General features: G+C 41.9%; 1 protein-coding gene across 1 annotated transcript in view; it reads left to right on the top strand.

The window, feature by feature from the left end:
* Nucleotides 1-23,028, top strand: part of AXDND1 (axonemal dynein light chain domain containing 1) — a 50,248-nt gene extending 27,220 nt beyond the window's left edge. The window contains exons 16-24 of the mRNA XM_077277669.1: nt 1,112-1,325; nt 2,049-2,142; nt 8,213-8,427; nt 8,512-8,590; nt 10,745-10,855; nt 13,152-13,280; nt 15,051-15,142; nt 17,765-17,901; nt 21,918-23,028. Of these exons, the coding sequence (XP_077133784.1) occupies nt 1,112-1,325; nt 2,049-2,142; nt 8,213-8,427; nt 8,512-8,590; nt 10,745-10,855; nt 13,152-13,280; nt 15,051-15,142; nt 17,765-17,901; nt 21,918-22,015 (1,169 nt within the window). The 3' untranslated portion in view covers nt 22,016-23,028. The remainder of the gene's footprint in view (nt 1-1,111; nt 1,326-2,048; nt 2,143-8,212; nt 8,428-8,511; nt 8,591-10,744; nt 10,856-13,151; nt 13,281-15,050; nt 15,143-17,764; nt 17,902-21,917) is intronic.
* The last annotated feature ends 33 nt before the right edge of the window (nt 23,029-23,061 follow it).

Below are 23,061 nucleotides of genomic sequence, written 5' to 3'. Positions count from 1 at the left end.
TTTAAAGTACCAAACCTTCACATTTTTTTTGTCTATCAGACGTCCTCCAGTTTGCTATTTCCAGTCGAACGTTACCATATTTGTGTTGTCCATACCTGTATTACTGTGATCTATACTTTTTATGGCATAGTATCCCAGTTACGTTGAGTTCTTCCTGTTGATATGTGATAACGTTTTGTTTTATTTTGGATCTAAATAAAGCAAAAATAAAACTGAGCTCTAAAGGGAACCCATCAGCAGCATTTCTCCCTTCATACTATTTATAAGTCCTTGCAAAGACATATCTCACCATACCTTTAGCGAGACAGTCCGTTGCTCCATTTCCGAGAAATCTGTGTTTAAATTGAAGCTGAAGTGCTTTCGGCGTATGGAGGCTTTTCACAAGCCTCTGTCACTCCAGCTCTATTCCCTGCCCAGCGTCGCCTCCTCTTGCTTGACTTGATCACTCCTTTGCTGTGTGACTTCAAGGAAAAGGACCTGTCAATCATGCAGAAGAAGATGGCGCTGGGTAGGAAAGAGAGATGTGGAGAGTAGATGGTTGGAGAGTGCCTCCATTAGCAGAAAGCAATTCAGTCTCATTTCTTTATCGATTCAGTTGCAGATTTCTCGCTAACGAATGAACAGGCTTCCTAGCTAAAGGTACTTGTCTTTGCAAGTTACAACAGCATAGAAATAATATGAGGGAGTCAAATCCTGTTGACACATTCCCTACCTTAAGGTTAGGTCATCAATATCAGATTGGTGGGGGGCCCGACACCCCCAACAATCAGCTGTTATAAGCTTCAGCGGTGGCAAGATGGAAATGCAATATAGTGAAGCAGTAATGCGGAACTGTGGTGCGCCCGGTGGCGGATAACGTAGAACGGCTCGTTTAATAAATCCTTTCAATGTGTAGCAGCAGACGGATGTGGCAGAACAGCTAAAATTTGCTTTAATAGGAGCTGCATCCGGCCTCGGGTGAAGCCTGTAACAACTGATTGGTTTGGGTCCCGGGTGTCAGAGCTCAATCTTGATCTATTCAAGGAGTGGGTCATCAGTAACTTTAGAAGGAATCCAGTATATTATTATATAGTCACTGTTTTATGCTTTTCCCCATCACTTTGGTCAACAGGAGTCGCCAAAGGCCTCACGTCTTTTCTAAGCAGTTTGGAGAGCTGGTCATTGCCCATGCATCCTCTCAAACACCCCCCCAATGAAATAAAGGAATCCGATTGGTCAAACCTCTATCATATGTTTCCTGAATGGACAGCCCATGCGGAAAGGATATTGGACCTAATTGGAAACACAGAATCGGAGGAAGCATCGAGTGAGATTACAGTTAGAAAGTAAGAGCAGCACACGAATATATATTGATTTACACATTGCCACATAGAAGTATAAAAGAAACAGACTAAGAGGGTTGGACTGCTTTTGTCAATGCCTTTCTACGCTTCTCTGTATAGTGCGTGTAGCAGAGACAATAGTTATTGTACTAAAATCACTGCATGCAGATCAGCAAGTGACACCGCTGGAATCATGGTCTTGGCCCCTACATCATACAGCTCTCAGATTACATAGCACACACCTGCTGACAGATTCCCTGTAAGCTTTGCTACACCTGTGCACATCTACCTTTGTTTGGATATTTAAAAGTACCAATCTGAATAGTCTGCATGGCAGAGTGTTATAAGTAGAGATGAGCGAAATTTGCTCGGGTTCCCTCTTATTCTGCAAGCTATAGCACTTGCTAAATAAGCTGCAGAGGGAACCCGGCTTCCTGGATCAGCTGATCGGCGCTGCATGTGTCGCAGCTGTGTCACAGGCACAATACAGGGGTGAAGAGCCTGTATGTTGGGCTTTCCATGCGTGTGCTGTGACTGTGACATCGGCGCCAGACAGCTGATCGGCGCGATCCAGGAAGCCGGGTTCCCTCTGCAGATTATTCGGTAAGTGCTATAGCTTGCTGAATAAGAGGGAACCCGAACATATTTGCTCAACTCTAGTTCTAAGATCTGTTTAGAAACATTCATTATTCCTGTGATTAAGTACGGTCACTTGTATCTATGCAGAGTGGAAATGGAAGAGGTCCTGGGCCTGCTGCAGCACTGGGTACTGACCACTACGAGCGGAACAGAGAGAGACGATCTGCAGCTCACACAAGAGGTCCGAATGCTTAGTACAATCTAGAGGAAAACAATGAATATCTCATGCTCCATGTCTAGTTATCAGCTATACTTCAGCTTCTATATAGCACATAGTATGGAAACTTGAAATCTAAGGCCTCATTCAGATGTTCCTGATTTCTCTCATATGTAAAGACACAGATTGTGTTTCATCAGTGTTTTGGATCAGAGTCCATGTATTCATTTTACAGTCACTGTTTCATCAGTGTTTTTCATGTATGTAAAAATAAATGAATTCCAGAGCTTCTGTATCCATTAGTCATGGAAGCAGGCAGATTGTACACTGATACCGTCCATGTGCTTTTCTTGACCTTCACTGGCCCTTAGACTTGGGTAATTTTTATTCCACACATGGATGGAAAACGGACAGGTCTCCATATCCACAAAAATCATGGGCACATGGACAGTTTGAAAGATTACGATGGGAACATGTTCTATATGTAAAAATCAGGAATAGAAACCAGCTGAGAAAATCGGATGTGTGAATGAGGCCTAAAGAGGAGAACCACCACAGGCGCGATCCCACAAGGACAGCCGGAGCTATAAACTCAGCAGGTCTCCACTAGCGCTAGAGTATTTTATTGTTATATTTGCTTGCTTTCCACCTGGTCTACTTTGTGGAAGGAATTGAATAAAAGTTATGTTTTCAATATTATAATACCCCATTACTATTACATGGTGATTTTTTTTTGCAGATCAAGTTGTAGTTTCAAATGATAACACTCATTTTATTATTTAATATACTGAAAAACTGTAAAGAAAAAAAATCAGATGGGGTGAAATGGTGACCGCCCCATCCCACCCTCCACACTCTTCTATTTAGGATTTTATCGACTTTCTTCGTTTGGTAAAAATGACCTGTCAACATGTTTCTACAGGTTGCACACATAACAAAATTTGTCCTGTGTCACCATCCTCTGACACCCATAACTCTTATATTTCTCATAGAAATACTATTGTATTGCAGTGTATTATGAAATTGACAATCTCCTATGACGTCCAACCACAGGCTGGAGACTACATATTAGTTCTAATATGGCAGACATTGAGGCCTTCAGTAGTCACCCTGTTGTCATAACAGTCAGTCAGCACCCCAAAATCATGTTGCACATTGGAGCTGATGGCCGTCAGAAGTGATGTCCAACATGTTAAAGGCTTTTCCAATTTCAGAAAACTCATGTCCAGTGGCTGCAATTTGTTGGAAAAAAAAAACACTCACCCTCCCCTGGTCCAGTACTAAGTCTCTGTTGCTGCTCCTGGTTTGGACAGAGCCTGCCCTAAGAGAAAAAAAAAAATCGCAACATCCCCAAGTTTGAGCCGGTATTCAGATTGCACTCTGCCATGCAAGTCAATGAGTGCGTGGAAACCATTGGACTGCACTCAGATGGCATCTGAATACTGTCCGATGGTCGTGGACTGACAGAATGGAGAAGGCAGAAACATTTTTTTTCTCCATCTTCTCCTCATCCGAGAGAATTGGAGCACACTACAATCACACTCCGACCAGAGTTTGATCAGTGTCAGATGCGTATTCAACCCTGTTTTCTCAGATCTACAGTCATCTGCACCTGCCCTAAAGGGTAATCAAGAGGAGAGAGGACGGACTGCACGAGATGAAGACTTTGGGAGATGTTGTTTTTTATTAATAGTTTATATGAGACAGTAGAACTCTGTTAGAAAACAACATGTCCTACAGCCTGCTACTCGCCTTGTTTTGTCGCTCCACCTCTCTCCTCATAAACTTCCAACGTAACTGCCTGTGCTTCGAGAGGTTGTCCCCTACTTTACCACTGATGACCTATCCTTAGGGTAGGTGATCAATGTCTGATCAAGAGGTGCGGCACCCGGCACCCCCGCTGATCTGCTGTTCTTGGTGTCGGGCAGAGCTGCTCAGTTACGGACCTGCACAGCGCAGCCCTGTCTAGTGGCCACAGCCAGGTACTGCACATCCAGCCTCTATTGATTTGAATACTCTATACAGGTGATGTGCTGTGCACCTCTGTAACTGGTCAGTTCCAGCCGACACTGGGAACAGCCGATGGGCGGCAGTACCGCGTGCTGCACCCCAACTGATCAGACACTGCTGACCTAAGGATAGGTCATTGATGTTAAAGAAGTGGACAACCTCTTTCAGCTGAGATGTTATCTCAGCTTTGATATGCACACAGTAGTCCCAAATTATCATTTGCACTTTTTTTGAGGCCACGTATTTTTTCTGTCTATAGGTATTTGCTGATGTTTATTGCACCAAATTCATCAAAATGGCACATAAGCTTTACAAATTTGGCACAAAGTTAAAACAAATGACTTCTTTGCTGTCATTACGCCAAATTTGGCAACTTTTTTTAAAAAGTTGCAATCGATGAGTCAGACGAAAACATTTGGAAACACTAACCTCCGCCTATAAAGCGGAAAACAAAAAGGGCGAGCGCATATAAAACAGTATTTTTAGGCACAAAATTAGACAAAAAACAAGTAATGAATCGGGGTCAGTACTTCCTGTCTTCCTTCTGTTTCGTTAGGACAGGCTTTGTGTTTAGTAATGTGACAGGAGCTATTTTGAAAAACCTTTTTATTACCCCCTAAGACAAGCGTAAATAAATAATTAGAAGTACTTATGATTTTTTTTTGTAATAATGCATTTTTTCATTTAGTTTTATTTATGTCCTGGAAACCCCCTTCAAGGACAAGACACCAGATCACAAATCCAATCCCTACTCATGTTTCGCAGTTCGCTTTTTCAAGGGGTTATGGAACAAAGGAAGAATTAATACTAATGGGTCTCCTAAAATGGTGACACGAACCGATTTTTCGGGGGGGAGGAAAGTTCATAATTATTAATCTACTAAAATAATTAAAAAAAAACTGTACACATTTAGTATCATTGTAATCATAGCGAGCCTGTGGAATTATGTAGCTAGATCATTTTTACTGGACATTGAATGCCGTAATAATGAAACAAAAAAAAATATGGCGGAATTGCATTTACCTTAGTTTTTTTTCCAGTTCTGTTAAAATGAACGGTGTCACTCAAAACTACAACTCGACCCGCAAAAAAAAAAAAAACAAGACTCCATATCGCTATGTAAACAGGAAAAATTAAAAAGTTACCGTACGTCTCTTGGAAGAAGGCAAGGGGAAAAGAAAGTGGAAAGAACAAAAATTGGCCGCATCATTAAGGGGTTAAATATACTGCTCTGACATTATTATTATTATTATTATTTATTGTTATAGCGCCATTTATTCCATGGCGCTTTACAAGTGAGGAGGGGTATACATAATAAAAACAAGTACAATAATGTTAAACAATACAAGTTAAAACTGGTACAGGAGGAGTGAGGACCCTGCCCGCGAAGGCTCACAATCTACAAGGGATGAGTGAGGATACAGTAGGTGAGGGTAGAGCTGCTCGTGCAGCGGTTTGGTGGATCGGTGGTTACTGCAGGTTGTAGGCTTGTCGGGAGAGGTAGGTCTTCAGGTTCTTTTTGAAGGTTTCGATGGTAGGCGAGAGTTTGATATGTTGTGGTAGAGGGTTCCACAGTAGGGGTGATGCACGAGAGAAATCTTGTATACGATTGTGGGAGGAGATAAGAGGGGAGCAGAGAAAAAGATCTTGTGAGGATCTAAGGTTGTGTGCAGGTAAGTACCGGGAGACGAGGTCACAGATGTATGGAGGAGACAGGTTGTGGATGGCTTTGTATGTCATGGTTAGGATTTTGTACTGGAGTCTCTGGGCAATGGGGAGCCAGTGAAGGGATTGACAGAGGGGAGAGGCCGGGGAATAGCGGAGGGACAGGTGGATTAGTCGGGCAGCAGAGTTTAGAATAGATTGGAGGGGTGCGAGAGTGTTCGAGGGGAGGCCACAGAGCAGGAGGTTGCAGTAGTCAAGGCGAGAGATGATGAGGGCATGGACTAGGGTTTTTGCAGATTCTTGGTTGAGGAATGAACGGATTCGTGAAATATTTTTGAGTTGAAGTCGGCAGGAAGTGGAAAGGGCTTGGATATGTGGTTTGAAGGAGAGATCAGCGTCAAGGATTACCCCGAGGCAGCGAGCTTGTGGGACTGGGGAGAGTGGGCAGCCATTTACTGTAATGGTTAGGTTCGTTGGGGGGGTCGCGTGAGATGGGGTAAGGATGATGAATTCTGTTTTGTCCATGTTAAGTTTGAGAAATCTAGCGGAGAAGAAGGATGAGATAGTGGACAGACATTGAGGGATTCTGGTTAGTAGGGAGGTGATATCTGGTCCAGAGATGTAGATCTGTGTGTCATCAGCATAGAGGTGATACTGAAAGCCGTGAGATTCTATGAGCTGTCCCAGGCCAAAGGTGTAAATGGAGAAGAACAGGGGCCCAAGGACTGAACCTTGTGGGACTCCGACAGATAGGGGGCGAGGTGAGGAGGTGGTGTGTGAGTGGGAGACGCTGAATGTCCGGTCTCTTAGGTATGAGGAGATCCAGGATAAGAGGGTCTGTAATAATAGGGAATGGTCCACTGTGTCAAAGGCAGCCGACAGGTCGAGGAGGAGGAGAACAGAGTAGTGTCACTTGCTCGTGGTGGTTAAGAGGTCGTTGGTGACCTTAGTTAGGGCAGTTTCAGTGGAATGGTGTGACTGGAAGCCAGATTGTAAGCGGTCAAAGAGGGAGCAAGAAGAGAGATGGGAGGACAGTTCAAGGTAGACGTGTTGTTCCAGTAGTTTTGAGGCATAAGGGAGAAGTGATATAGGGCGATAGATAGATACAGAGGATGGGTCAAGAGAGGGCTTTTTGAGGATAGGTGTGATGGAGGCATGCTTAAAACTTGAGGGGAAAACACCAGTTGTTAGTGATAGGTTGAAGAGATGGGTTAGGGTTGGGATGAAGACTGTGGTGAGGTTTGGGATGAGGTGGGATGGGAGCGGGTCAAGTGCACAGGTGGTGAGATGCGATCTTGAGAGTAGAGTGGCGAGTTGATCTTCTGTAATGGTGGAGAAGTTAATTTGGAGGTGGAGGGTAGGGAAGTCGGGAGGAAGGGCTCTGGGGGTTGTTGACCAAAACTGTCTCTGATGCTATCAATCTTCTGCTTGAAAAATGAGGCAAAGTCTTCAGCAGAGATAAGTGGGGAGGGAGGAGGTGCTGGGGGACGGAGGAGAGAATTGAAGGTGTTGAATAACTGTTTAGGGTTGTGAGACAGGGAGGATATGAGAGATGAGAAGTAGGTCTGTTTAGCTGTGGCGAGTGCGGTCTTGAAAGTAGTGAGGGACTGTTTGAATGCGATGAAGTGGTCGTTGGATTGGGATCTTTTCCATCTGCGCTCAGCAGCCCTGGAAGCTCGCCTCAGTTCTTTGGTCAGGCTGGTGTGCCAGGGATGTCTGTTGATTTTGCGTGCTTTGGTATGTGTAAGTGGGGAAGCAGATTCCAAAGCTACAGCTATTGTGGTGTTATATAGAGCGGCAGCGTCATCCGCATTGTGTATGGAACTTATGTCTGTGAGAGGGAGGAGGGATTCAGAGAATGAATGTAGGTCAAGATGTTTAAGATTTCTGCGAGGGTGTGAAAGTTTGTGGGGTGGGGATTGTAGACATGGAGTGGAGAGAGATGAGAATGTGAGAAGGTTGTGGTCAGAGAGAGGAAGAGGTGAGTTACAGAGGTTAGATAGGGAGCAGAGGCGGGTGAAGATGAGGTCCAGTGTGTGACCATCTTTGTGAGTGGCTGCAGAATACCACTGAGTGAGGCCGAAGGAGGAAGTGAGAGATAGAAGTTTAGTGGCAGCTGAGAGGGAAGTGTCAATGGGGATGTTGAAATCGCCCATGATGATAGTGGGGATGTCCGCAGAAAGGAAATGAAGTAGCCAGGTGGTAAAGTGGTCAAAGAAGGTGGTGGCTTGCCCTGGGGGGCGGTAAATGACAGCCAGTTGGAGGTTGGAGGGGGAGTAGATGCGCACAGAGTGCACCTCAAAGGAAGGGAGGGTAACAGAGGGTGGCAGTGGGATTGGGGTGAAGGAGCAGTTATCATGAGAATATACTTTACACTTACTATACTACAACATTGTAGAACTTTGTACTATTACCGCAGGTCACAGGTCTCCATACAGCAATGGTGCAGTACATGGTGAATGTCCTCATGCTGCTGTCGCCCGACTACCCTTCTGATTCTGACCCTTTGGATACCACGATTGCTGCTGGGTTTGAAGAAGGAGCGTTTTCAGGTCCAGTTACTTTGCAGCAAATGCAAAAAGATGCTTTTTCCTTATCTGAAAAAGTGAACAGTTTCTCTTTTTACATTATAAAGTGAGTGGAAGTATATGGTAACTAGCATAAATTACTGTATTACAGATGGCAGCATGTAAAGCAATAATTCTCTCGCTATCACAGATGTTGCCAGGAGTTGGTGGAACACAACCCTATAGTGGACGAAGATGATTATGAGTTGAGACAGCTGCAGTCAATTAAGGTAACGGTGTCCTATACTACAGGATCCATGGTGCCAGAGCCAAGGACATCATGTAGCAGACACTGGCTGTGTGACCTCAGCCAGGCATACTGCGGCTTTTCAGAGAAATGCATACTTTAAGAACTGTCAGGGACCGAGCAGCACTTGAGACTAGTCAGACAGGCGGTTCCCTAGCATCTTCTGCCCCGCCCACTGCCGTGGAGTGACAGGTCTCTCCCTATACACACATGTAGAGAGAGACTTGTCAATCAAGAGCAGCAGGTAGGGAGAAGCTGCCGCGGATTTGCCTGTCCAACTAGTGTTCCTGTGCAGCTCAGTCCCCTGCGCTTTCTCCCCACCCGTTGCCCTTGATCGGGCAGCAATTATCAGCTGTCAGGTTACTAAAGGATAAATAAATAATTATATGATTAATGTAAATCTATTTTAATATGGTTTTTCTATTGAACATTTATTAATTAAAATAGTTGCAGTAGTTTCCATCTAGGATGGGAGAAACTGTAGACAAATCCCCCCCTGTGATCCGCTAAAAACTGAAACAAGATAGAGCATACTGAGAAACGTCAGTACTTTACAGGCTGAAAGTCTTGGCGATTTATTGCCATGGCTACTGATGGAATTGCAGTAGCAACTAATCTAGGTCTTCATCCTTTTTTATTGTTTAATTTCCTTTCTAAATAGTCTTCATTATTTGTTTACCAATTTCCTGCTGCAGAGGATCTGCAAATCCATTATCTAGCTGAGTGCTTTGTATAAATGTTACAAATCTGGCAGAGTTCCTGGTTCTCTTTGGTTTCTCAGGATCTTCTCTCAGTTTAGAGACAGCAACGGGTTAGGGTGGGAGTTGTACCCAGATCTCCATAGTATGGACAGGGAAGAAAGCATGTACAGCCTCAGTGAGTGAAGAGAAAAAATGCTATGAAAAGGAGTAATGCACATTAAGGAGAAATAAGGGCTAAATAGCTGTTCTGTTATATGAGCTCACAATGACAGTAGTACCCTGGATACACACATGAAAAACAAAGCAATACAGAGTGGATACCAGATAGAGACAACTATACACCCATGGGAATTGTGAAATATATCTTTTATTGGAATCAATATTATTAAACAAATTTATTAAAATATACATAAATATTAAAACCGCAGGGTAAAGAACTCAAATACTAGCTAAGTCCCCATAAAAATGCGAAAAAATGCTTGCAAGTTATTGCTGCAATATGATAATACATGTAAAATAAAAATTATAAATGGTTAAAAAATGTGAATTAATGATACATAAAAGTGACCAAGTGCATCAAAGTTATAAATTTATAAAAGAATCATTCAATAGACCAGCTCCAAACAACCTATAAGGAGCATATTAAAGTGCAAATAGTGTCACACACTCAGGTGTTGGTTGCTCACTCAGCAGTATAAGACCCAACCTGATACCAATGTGAAAAAAAGAGGGAGTGCTTGAAAAAGTATATATCTGCAGCAATATCACATGCATAAATACCTGGGGGGACAATAGGCTCTTCCTGCACACCCTACGTACGTTTCGGAAAATTCCTCTCCTTCGTCAGGGGTTACACACATGGTTCATGCATTATGGTTGTACCTATACCCCTTGCCTATAGCTTCTCCCATTCCTCAGATGAACTTGATGGTCATGTGTCTTTTCCAACCATCCTAACTATGCAACTTCACATCCAGTCTTTACTTGGAGAAACACTGTACTCTTTTGTCAAATGATTGAAAAGTTTGTGAAATTAATGCAATTCTCAATCACTAAAGAAGCTGACTGTGGGGTATAAAATACAAACACTTTTTAGCTGTCTTTGTCAAAATAGCTCCCCCTTGAAAGTTTTCCAGCCTGTTACGATGGACATTTTATGAGTCCAGCTCTTGCTTTTACCTGGTCTCTCCAAAAAAAAAAAAAAATGCTCATTTTCAAATCAGAATTATATATTCGGACATGGAATTTCAAAGTAAGTACACCAGCTTTGTCAGGTCTAATTTTTACATTTAATAATTTATGCAGTTTATATTGTGAAATCTGGCTACAGATCTGCTTTAACACAGTGAAATATAATTGGTCTCTTGAGTTTTATACATCCTGCAGGTTCCATTCCAAAACCATAATGGAAAATTTTCTTTCACTTTGTCCTTCAGACCTCTTGCAGTGAATGGATTGAAACGTGCCAGATGCTTCTCACAAACATTACAGACTATGCTGCTCCAACAGAGATATCCGAAGAATCACAAAACACAGAAAACAAAGAGGTTACACATCATGTACTTGAGACTACTCAGCAAATACAGTGAAACTGTTACATAGGGAAAGAATATCAGCAGAGACAGTTTTTGGCAAAGGGAACTGCAGTTGCAAACTAAAACCTCCCTGTATTATTTACCAGTATATAGCGGTATTAGTCGGTACCTGTTTTCAAGCAATATGTTCTTCAGCTCATGTGAGAAAACTTAGCTAAAAAAATAAATAGAACTTAAAGGGGACTTGTCACCAGGTTTTTTCAAACTAATCTGAAAGCAGCATAAAGTAGAGATAGAAACCCTGATTCCAGGGATGTGTCACTTACCGAGCTGCTTTCTTATAGTTTTGATAAAATAACAGGTTTATCAGCAGGAGATTATCACTAGAGGACTAGCAAACCTTCCGCCAAACAACTGCTAGATCTGCAGCAGATAAAAGTGATTATATTACACTGCAGTAAATAGCCCAATATGTGATACATTGTTGGAAACGGGTCTCTGTCCCTATATGATGCTGCTCGAAGATGGGGTAGCAAAAACCTGGTGACAGATTTAGGTTTTTATTTTAAGAATTCAAATTAAATGTGTAATAAAAATGTCATACATTGTGTGAAAGTTAAGTGGGTCATAGTTATAAATAGACGTACATCACTTTTATTCTTGCGTTCAGATTTGTACATAAATATAGAGGAAAACACATTGCTAAGCAGCACTAATTTATTATATTATTTAATTAATCCCATGGTCCGACATATAAATGGCGGTAATACTTAAAATATACATAATTACCAAAGTTTACCTAATAAGGTATGAAGTGACGCAAGAAATAGTAGAATAAAACAATTTTTTATTAACAAAAATGTTTAAAACAACTAATTTAGTATAAAAAGACAGGGAGATGGAAAAGGAATTGTAGGACCTCCAAAGAACTAATCAGGATGTGACACATGAAGGTGGTAATTTTTCGATAATATGTCTGCTCCCGGAAAGTGTTCCCCGAAGGAGGTTGCAAGGGTATATCACGCCCCCCCCTTTATGAAGAAGCGGTAAACACGAAACGGCGCTCGTCAGGACACTGATGCAACCACATCTTTATGCTGCATTCCTTTCCAGCCTCTTGACCCAGGTAATCTTTGACCATGTTTTATCAGCTCAATTACATCATGCTTGTCTCCGAATCCTAGATTTTCTATGCATTGCATGTTATCCTATACGTGCCTGCCATCTGGTGGTTGTTCGTGTAATTACAGTCCACAGGATATTTCTATGTTCTAATATAGATTGTGATTCGTTTCAGTTCTTTCATTTTTTCATCTTTTTGTGAGCTGTTGTCAGCAATTTTAAATTGCATACCTGTGGTGTTAGGCTAATACCTGTGGTGTTAGGCTTTTCCTTGTTCTCCGTGGGATAGAGGATTATGAGGTGAAACTTTTGAGACGTCTTGGCGTCCATCACCTTTCTGTGATATACCCTTTCAACCTCCTTTGGAGAACACTTTCTGGGAGCAGACATATTATCGAAAAATTACCACCTTCGTGTGTCACATCCTGGTTAGTTCTTTGGAGGTCCTACAAGTCCTTTTCCATCTCCCTGTCTTTTTCTACTAAATTAGTTGTTTTAAACATTTTTGTTAATAAAAAATTGTTTTATTCTATTTCTTGTCACTTCATACCTTATTAGGTAAACTTTGGTAATTATACTAATTTATTATAGACTAGCCTTGGTTTTGGCGCAAAATACAATTAAAATAAATGATTTATGTGTCCTGCAGGATCTACCATTAGGATACATTTTGCACTTGTAAAGACTGGGGCTCCAAGCATAAAGACTTTATCCAGGACTATTTTTTCAATTTCACTATGGACCTAAAAACTGACAGCTAGTTGCTACCTACCTGACTTTTGTGCCCGACACAGCCGACCTCTGCCGGTACAGATCTGTCGCTGACCACTTCTCAGGAGCTTCCGCTGGACTCATGTCGACAGACCAGCAGCTTCTCTTCTGCTCTATTGACAGGCCACGACTGCCTACGTCATGCTGATTGACAGCCAGGATCCCCACCGCCTAACTGTGGGGAGCTGGCTGTTAATCAGCATGATGTTGGCTATCGACAGAGCAGCCTTGATGAAAAGGAGATGCTCTGTTGACATGGATCAGCTGAATCGCCGACAGGAGTGATTAATGGACTTCGTTTGTGCTCCTTTGTGGCAGTGTCCATCTTTTCAGAGGGGCATAAGATCGTAGTCGACGAATCAGTTGGAGACCACAAAAGCATCTTACATTCCAATTTGTGTCTACTATGTTCTAGTTTAGCGCTCGGCTCCGGAAGTCTCACACTACAGACACGTCTGCCCAGGACGTCGTGAGGATCATCGGTTACGATGGCAACATTTGTAAGAAAGCATTGAAGGAAGAGGAAATTGCCGTTTTTGCACAGGTCAGTCATGTATTTCATGAACACTTGTATTTTACACCCTAGTAAAAAAACATTTAGCCATATACAGTTAGGTCCATATATATTTGGACAGAGGCAACATTTTTCTAATTTTGCTTATAGACATTACCACAATTAATTTTAAACAAAACAATTCAAATGAAGTTGAAGTTCAGACTTTCAGCTTTCATTTGAGGGTATCCACAATAAAATTGGATGAAGGGTTTAGGAGTTTCAGCTCCTTAACATGTGCCACCCTGTTTTTAAAGGGACCAAAAGTAATTGGACAATTGACTCCAAGGCTATTTCATGGACAGGTGTGGGCAATCCCTTCGTTATGTCATTCTCAATTAAGCAGATAAAAGGCCTGGAGTTGATTTGAGGTGTGGAGCTTGCATTTGGAAGGTTTTGCTGTGAAGTAAACATGCGGTCCAAGGAGCTCTCCATGCAGGTGAAACAAGCCATCCTTAAGCTGTGAAAACAGAAAAAAACCATCGGATAAATTGCTACAATATTAGGAGTGGCAAAATCTACAATTTGGTACATCCTGAGAAAGAAAGAAAGCACTGGTGAACTCATCAATGCAAAAAGACCTGGGCGCCCACGGAAGACAACAGTGGTGGATGATCGCAGAATAATCTCCATGGTGAAGAGAAACCCCTTCACAACAGCCAACCAAGTGACCAGCACTCTCCAGGAGGTCGGCGTATCAATATCCAAATCTACCATAAAGAGAAAACTGCATGAAAGTAAATACAGAGGGTTCACTGCACGGTGCAAGTCACTAATAAGCATCAAGAATAAAAAGGCTAGACTGGACTTTGCTAAAAAACATCTAAAAAAGCCAGCACAGTTCTGGAAGAACATTCTTTGGACAGATGAATCCAAGATCAACCTCTACCAGAATGATGGAAAGAGAAAAGTATGGCGAAGGTGTGGTACAGCTCATGATCCAAAGCATACCACATCATCTGTAAAACACGGCGGAGGCAGTGTGATGGCTTGGGCATGCATGGCTGCCAGTGGCACTGGGTCACTAGTGTTTATTGATGATGTGACACAGGACAGAAGCAGCCGAATGAATTCTGAGGTCTTCAGAGCCATACTGTGTGCTCAGATCCAGCCAAATGCAGCCAAACTGATTGCTCGTCGTTTCATACTACAGATGGACAATGACCCAAAACATGAAGCAAAAGCAACCCAGGAGTTTATTAAATCAAAGAAGTTTAATATTCTTGAATGGCCAAGTCAGTCACCTGATCTCAACCCAATTGAGCATGCATTTCACTTGTTATAGACTAAACTTCAGACAGAAAGGCCCACAAACAAACAGCAACTGAAAACCACCGCAGTGAAGGCCTGGCAGAGCATCAAAAAGGAGGAAACACAGAGTCTGGTGATGTCCATGAGTTCAAGACATCAGGCAGTCATTGCCAACAAAGGGTTTTCAACCAAGTACTAAAAATTAACATTTTATTTAAAATTATTGAATCTGTCCAATTACTTTTGGTCCCTTTAAAAACAGGGTGGCACATGTTAAGGAGCTGAAACTCCTAAACCCTTCATCCAATTTTAAAGTGGATACCCTCAAAAGAAAGCTGAAAGTCTGAACTTCAACTGCATCTGAATTGTTTTGTTTAAAATTCATTGTGGTAATGGCTATAACCAAAATTAGAAAAATGTTGTCTCTGTCCAAATATATATGGACCTAACTGTACATGTGTTACGCATCAGTGCTGTGCAATTAATAGACAGTAACTCTTTCTAATGTAGGGTGTCCTCACAGCTAGCCGGCCCAGCACCCCACGCTCCATACAAGCATTTGAGTCACTGACATCTTTGGAGCAACTGGAAAAGCGTCTCCTGTACGTACTCTTTGTTTTTTTTTGTGATAAATGGTTTACAAAGAAAAAAAAATCAGGATAGTTTCTGCCCACATTTTACAAAATACCACAATTTTTATGATTTATTACATTTATTCATTTTAAAGTGTTATTTTTATCAATTAACAAGGTTCAATCCTAGGAATAATTGCAGACCGTTTTTAAAGAAACCCGGCAGAGAGGTTGTTCCAAACATTTTGGAAAAACTAACCACAGATCTTCTGTGGATTTCGGCTTGCACAAATCTTTGACTATTTATTCATGTATAATAGTACTCAGTGATGTTGACATCAGGGCTCTGTGGGGGCTATGTCATCACTTCCATGACTTTGTTATATACCATAGTAAGACTGAGCAGCAACAAGACACAAGGTAGCTATACTACAAAAACAAGGTCTCTCCTAGGCTAAGATTTCAAAGTAGACTGGGGTATCAATATGTGCTCTTCAAGATTTTTGAGGAAACTTAGTGCAGCAGATGAGAGACACATTATGATTTTTTGCCTTCAAAATCGGAAAATGTCCAGCAGTGCCATCAGCTTAGAACTGGCTGCAACCAGTGGGCCCAGCTACATCCATCTACTGTTCAGAGAAGACGGGCCAGAAGTGGTCTTCATGGAAATATTGTGGTAAAAAAAATCATACCTTTGACACAGAAACAAGCCAACTGAGTCAACTATTCATAAAAACATGCAGAAAAATTGCAGCATGTGCTCTGGACTGAGGAGTCAAAATGTGACATTTTTGGCTGTAAAAGAAGGTAGTTTCTTCACAAAAAGGCTACAGATCAGTACAATAATGAGTGTCTGCAGGCAACCGTGAAGCATGGTGTACATTCTTAGTAAGTTGGGGCTGCAATTCTGCAAAAAGGGTTTGGGATTTGGTCAAGACTGATATCTTCAATGCTAATAAATACAAGCAGATACTTTTCCATCATGAAATACCATCAGCGAGGCATCTCGTTGGCCCAAAATTTATTTTTGTTAAGGTACCGTCACACATTGAAATTTTAATCGCTGCGACGGCACGATTCGTGACGTCGCAGCGTCGTATAATCATCGCTCCAGCGTCGTAGAATGCGGTCACACGTTGCAATCACGGCGCTGGAGCGATGCCGAAGTCCCCGGGTAACCAGGGTAAACATCGGGTAACTAAGCGCAGGGCCGCGCTTAGTAACCTGATGTTTACCCTGGTTACCAGCGTAAACGTAAAAAAACAAACCGTACATACTCACCCGTCGGTGTCCTTCATGTCCCTTGCCGTCTGCTTCCTGCTCTGAGTGCAGCCGTACAGTGAGCAGAGCGCAGCACCGCTGTGATCTGCTCTCACTTTCCGGCCGGCACTCAGAGCAGGAAGCAGACGGCAAGGGACATGAAGGACACCGACGGGTGAGTATGTACTGTTTGTTTTTTTACGTTTACGCTTGTAACCAGGGTAAACATCGGGTTACTAAGCGCGGCCCTGCGCTTAGTTACCCGATGTTTACCCTGGTTACAAGCGAAGACATCGCTGGATCGCTGTCACACACAACGATCCAGCGATGTCAGCGGGTGATCAAGCGACGAAAGAAAGTTCCAAACGATCTGCTACGACGTACGATTCTCAGCAGGGTGTCTGATCGCAGTAGCGTGTCAGACACAGCGATATCGTAACGATATCGCTAGAACGTCACGAATCGTAACGTCGTAGCGATGGAAATTTCAATGTGTGACGGTACCCTTAGACTCATGAGATGAGGTGAATCCTCTAAGCCTTAGTTCCAGGTGGACACACGAACCTTGTGTATTGATGCAGGAAGTCATGTGAGATCTGACACACACAAGAATCTAAGGAGCACCTGACAAATGAAGTGGAACCCTGCGGGGATGAATACAAGCACAAACACCACCAGGACAGAAGGTGGAACACACCAAAACAAGGTGTGTGTGTGTCTAAATTTTCCTTAAAAAGGCTATGGAGATTGTCATTGATCCTCTCCGGACAACTTGCAAAACTCGATGCAGAGCCGAGAGCAGCAGATCCAGGTGAAGGAAACGAAGCCCGGGATACCCTGCACAGGTGTGTTACAACTTTGCAGCAGAACAAAGACCCCAAACATACAGCCAATGGAATTAAGAACCATCATCATCGTAAAGAACAAGGAGTCCTGAAAGTGTTGATATGAACCCACCGAGCCTCGATCTCAAATCCTTGCTGAGTTTCTTCAAAACTGTGTGCTAGTTAAACTGTAAAGCGCTGCGGAATATGTTGGCGCTATATAAATAAAGATTATTATTATTATAGTGGACATAGGAGAACTGATGCTGTTTTGAAGGCAAAGGTTGATAGCACAAAATATTGATTTGATGTAGAATTCGCTTTTATTCACATTGTATTTTGTTAATTGATAAAAATAAAACTATTTGACACTTATATTTTTAAAGTGATCTTACTATGCAGTATTTTATTCTCACCTTCCAATAGCTTTTCAACAGTCCTGCGAGAACAATCCTTCACTACCACAGCAGCCAGCAATGAAATCGTTCAGGGACAATAATAAGATGTCAGTGTATGCTTTTACCAACTGTTTTTATTTCAATATTTACAAGCCTGATTCCCTTGCTAGGGAAGCAGAACTGAGAGCTCAGAAATCTGAAGAAAGGTCCGAAAGTCTCGAGGAAGAACTGAAAGCAGCATTGCAAAAGATACAGGAACGAGAAGTAAAATCCTCCGTAGAAAAAGAGAACAAAGAGGAATTTGATGGTAAGAAGATTAGTGATGAGCGAGTAGACTGTTGCTCGGGTTTTCCAGAGCTCGCTCGGGTGGTCTCCGAGTATTTGTTAGTGCTCGGAGATTTAGTTTTAGTCGCAGCAGCTAGATGATTTGCGACTGTTAGACATCTTGATTACATGTGGGGATTCCCTAGCAACCAGGCAACCCCCACATGTACTCAGGCTGGCTAGCAGCTGTAAATCATGCAGCTGCGTCAACAAAAACTAAATCTCCAAGCACTAACAAATACTCGGAGATCACCCGAGCAACGATTTTACGCGCTCATCACTAAAGAAGATCACTAAATAACATGGAGAGATTGCTATACTGCTTCTCCCAAGATACAGGAGATAACTTAGATTAGTAGATTTGTACAAGACAGTGCCCCAAATATTGGACACCATTTAATGGGAGCTCAGTGCTAGTTTGATTTGTACAGCTTTCCATTAAAAGGGTCTTTCTATCTGATAGTGATGGTTTATCACTAGGATGTGCCACTGCTTTGATTGTTGGAAGTTGGCATTACCCCTTTAACAAAGAAGCAGTGTCCCCCAGTGAAACAATAGAGAAACCCCTTTAACAAAGTAGCATAAACTTCCTACTTACGTACAAGAGTAACTTATTTACGTTTTACTGTGTAATAGGAAAAAAAAAAAGGCCTCAAGTGTGCTTAAAGGGGTTCTCTGGGAAATGTAATAAAATACACATTTAAATATTAAAATTTTTTCTAAATACCTTTATTTAGTAAAAAAGCTATGCTTTATCTAGTGCACTCTTTCAAGATTTCAAAGATGGCACCTGCCATACATCATTGTGCAGCCCGTCCTAGATTTCAGAAGAAACACAGTACGTTGGGCTAAAGAAAAGGTTTATCTTCTCCTACAATCCGCTGTACTTTGTGTTCTGTCAGGCTGACTGGACAGTGGAATGTGCGTTCATGAAGCCTGACAGGACGCCGCTCTGTCGTGACCTCTGTCTCCAGTAGACAGGCCGCTGCTCTGTCGTGACCTCTGTCTCCAGTAGACAGGCCGCTGCTCTGTCGTGACCTCTGTCTCCAGTAGACAGGACGCTGCTCTGTCGTGACCTCTGTCTCCAGTAGACAGGACACCGCTCTGTGGTGACCTCTGTCTCCAGTAGACAAGACGCTGCTCTGTGGTGACCTCTGTCTCCAGTAGACAGGACACCGCTCTGTCATGACCTCTGTCTCCAGCCTGCAGGACGCTGCTCTGTCGTGACCTCTGTCTCCAGTAGACAGGACACCGCTGTCGTGACCTCTGTCTCCAGTAGACAGGACGCCGCTCTGTCGTGACCTCTGTCTCAAGCAGACAGGACACCGCTCTGTCGTGACCTCTGTCTCCAGCAGACAGGATGCCGCTCTGTTGTGACCTGTCTCCAGCAAACAGGGTGCCACTATGAAATTACCTACTAGGTAAAGCATAGCTTTTTGCTACCGTAAATTAAGATATTTAGAAAAATGTTTAAAATGTAAAGGTCTAATTTATTTTTCTTATTTCTCAGAAAATCCCTTTAAATTAGTAAGTTACTCAGCTTATTAATATATTTCATGTCTCAAATGTGCTCCCAATCTTCACCTATAAGAGCCCTTTCTGGGTTCTGAAATAATACAGTACTGGGTTTGAAATTTCAAGCACATTACCGATGTTATGTGTGAAGGGGACTTTCTGACTGCTCATTTCAATATGTAACCCAGTAACTGCACAGTGTCTATTGATCAGCTGTGACAGGCTTAGGTATTGAAATGAGCAGTCAGACAGCCCCCCTCACACTTGGCTCTGAGTATTTGCTTGAAATGGTAAATTCTGTATATTTTAGGCACAATCAGCACAGCACCTTCCTGGACCGGAGATTTCTGATGAAGGCTTGGGAAGCATTTGAACCATGACATATATATATATATATATATATATATATATATTATATATATATATATATATATACAGTATATATATATACACACACACAGTATATATATATATATATATATATATATATACACACACACACAGTATATATATATATATATATATATATATATACACAGTATATATATATATATATATATATATATATATATATATATATATATATATATATATTGATAACTAATTTTAGGACAACTTTTATAAACAGGAAAAACTCGTAACACTTAACAGATCTCCGGACGATGAGTTGACTGCATTGGGGTCTCATAGCTGGAACCTCCTATGATCACATATTTAAAATATTTCCAATTGATATATTTCATAACTTTAATTTTCAGAAAATCCCCCTTTAAGAGGTCCTGTCATGTCCTGATATGTCCATTTTTGTAAACTATTGCAGTTACCACAAAATAAACCGTATCAGCAGTAATTGTGTCAGACTGTGTAGGGGATATTTCCCATTGAAAGAGGAATGGTAACAAAGTTATCAATTTATTCATAAACTTCTGGGAGGAATAACAAAGGATTAGGTTCTCCACAATTATTTGAATGTCTCCAAATGGCTATTAGCTTTCAGAAATGGGGTTAATCTGCATATTAACACCACTACAATGCTGCCCAACCAAACACCTTACTAAAAGTGCGGCTACAAGGCGAAAATTAACTTTATTCTTCCCTATAGCCGCCGGCTTTCAGTCATAGAGATGCGGATTCAGTCACCGTTCAGTACACAGTAAGTGGTGGCAATAAACACGACGCAGCACATTAATTGAAAAAGATCTGGGTGTATGGGTGGATGACAAACTCACATTCAGTGGCCAGTGTCAGGCAGCTGCTACAAAGGCAAATAAAATAATGGGATGCATTAAAAGAGGCATAGATGCTCATGAGGAGAACATAATTTTACCTCTATACAAGTCACTAGTTCGACCACACTTAGAATACTGTGCAAAGTTCTGGTCTCCGGTGTATAAGAAAGACATAGCTGAACTAGAGCGGGTGCAGAGAAGAGCGACCAAGGTTATTAGAGGACTGGGGGGTCTGCCATACCAAGATAGGTTATTACACTTGGGGCTATTTAGTTTGGAAAAACGAAGGCTAAGGGGTGATCTTATTACAATGTATAAATATATGAGGGGACAGTACAAAGACCTGTCTGATGATCTTTTTAATCATAGACCTGAGACAGGGACAAGGGGGCATCCTCTACGTCTGGAGGAAAAAAGGTTTAAGCATAATAACAGACGCGGATTCTTTACTGTAAGAGCAGTGAGACTATGGAACTCTCTGCCGTATGATGTTGTAATGAGTGATTCATTACTTAAATTTAAGAGGGGACTGGATACCTTTCTGGAAAAGTATAATGTTACAGGGTATATACACTAGATTCCTTGTTAGGGCGTTGATCCAGGGAACTAGTCTGATTGCGTATGTGGAGTCGGGAAGGAATTTTTTTCCCCAATGTGGAGCTTACTCTTTGCCACATGGGTTTTTGCCTTCCTCTGGATCAACATGTTAGGGCATGTAGGTTAGGCTATGGGTTGAACTAGATGGACTTAAAGTCTTCCTTCAACCTTAATAACTATGTTACTATGTTAATTTACAGCTCGCTCTGCAGCACATCTGTGCAAAGCAAGCTGTTAAAGTGCCAGATCATGCTTGTAGACTCCACTCACAATGCTGTGAGCAATGACTGCAGACACTCCTAGCTTGCCTCTATGACTTAAAGCCGGCGGCTCTCGAGAGGAATACAGTTTATTTTCTCTACATAGCTGTACTTTTAGTAAGGCAGCCGGACAGCTTTGTGATGCTAATAACCTGCAGATTAAGCCTATATCTACAGGTTAATAGAATTAACGACATGACAGGTTCCTTTTAAAGAGGCCCTGTCAGCTATTCTTACATTACTGTTTATTGAGGGGTTTCAAAACCAAAACTCCCTTATACACAATCCCCAAGATACTGTGTATATATTGCTCATTCTGTATAAATAAGCTATAATGTACCTGACTGTGATTCTGGTACCACCCAGTATCCATAACACATATATTTTCTTCTTAATAGAAACTCCAGCGCACATTGAAGTTCAAAGTGAACAACTAAGTCTCCCTGTACCAACAAAAAAGAGACCCAAATCAAGTAAAGCAAAGCATCACAAATGATACAAGAGCTTCTAGTGGCATCAGTAGGTGTGTACACGATACCTTGGAACGCGCCTGGCCTTCACCCCTCTCTTTATATTCGCAGAACGATCATAATTAAGGAATATTAGAATAATCCTTTTATCCTGAATAAGATTACATGTTTGCATTGATATAAATTGTGTAATGTAATCCTATTGTCAGTCCTGAAATGGGAACTAGAATTTCAACTAATTTTGTATAAATCAGTAAATATAGTAAACCTTGTAATATCTTATCAGCTATATTATATGACCCGGGCATGATGGAGTTACTCAAGTATCAGGAAATCTCATGCCCTCTGTGAGAAATCTGAAGGTTGCATGACATTTGATCTTGCAACAGGAAGATGATCCCAATCAAACCTCAAAGTCCACCGAGGCCTCATTTCAGAAGACGTCTTGGCATATTCTTCACTGGCGTCACATTTTCTATGGGATTTCAAGAAAGTGGTTGCAGTCCATCTTACTTTTAGGCAAGGTTCACATTGCGTCAATAGGAATGCGCTGACGGCATCCGTTACACAGCGGCACTAACGCTATGAAACGGATGCGTTAGCGCATCCATTGACTGCCATTATGTAGCGCATCGCTAACGCATGTCATAATCGGCATGGATTAGCGATGTGCCGTCATTCTGTGACGGACCCATGGACGCAGTCTGCAGCGTTTCCGGGTCCGTCACCGAGAGCGTAGGTGAGCACCTGCGCTATCGCGATTGCATAACGCGATCTTTAAAAGGCACTAGCATTGGTGCAATCCGTTTAACGCATGCAATGAACGGACTGTACCAACGCAATGTGAACCTGACCTTACTAACATAAATTAGTTGCTTTTTAAGATAAATTACTAAGTTTCTTACATTTGCTTGGAATATTTATTTAAGCAATTTGTTGAACAGGCAGTGACCATTTACATTGCATTAAACCAATAAAACAATAACAAACAGCTGAATATTTGCAAGTTTTGCTAATAAACCTAATTTGCAACGGGGCTTGAATCATTTTGATTGGAACTGTACATATTTGT

The sequence above is a fragment of the Ranitomeya variabilis genome, chromosome 8, assembly GCF_051348905.1.
Source record: "Ranitomeya variabilis isolate aRanVar5 chromosome 8, aRanVar5.hap1, whole genome shotgun sequence".
NCBI classification, from domain to species: Eukaryota; Metazoa; Chordata; class Amphibia; order Anura; family Dendrobatidae; genus Ranitomeya; species Ranitomeya variabilis.
The sequence above is the reverse complement of the archived record's forward strand: the minus strand, read 5'-3'. Positions and strand labels throughout refer to the sequence as shown.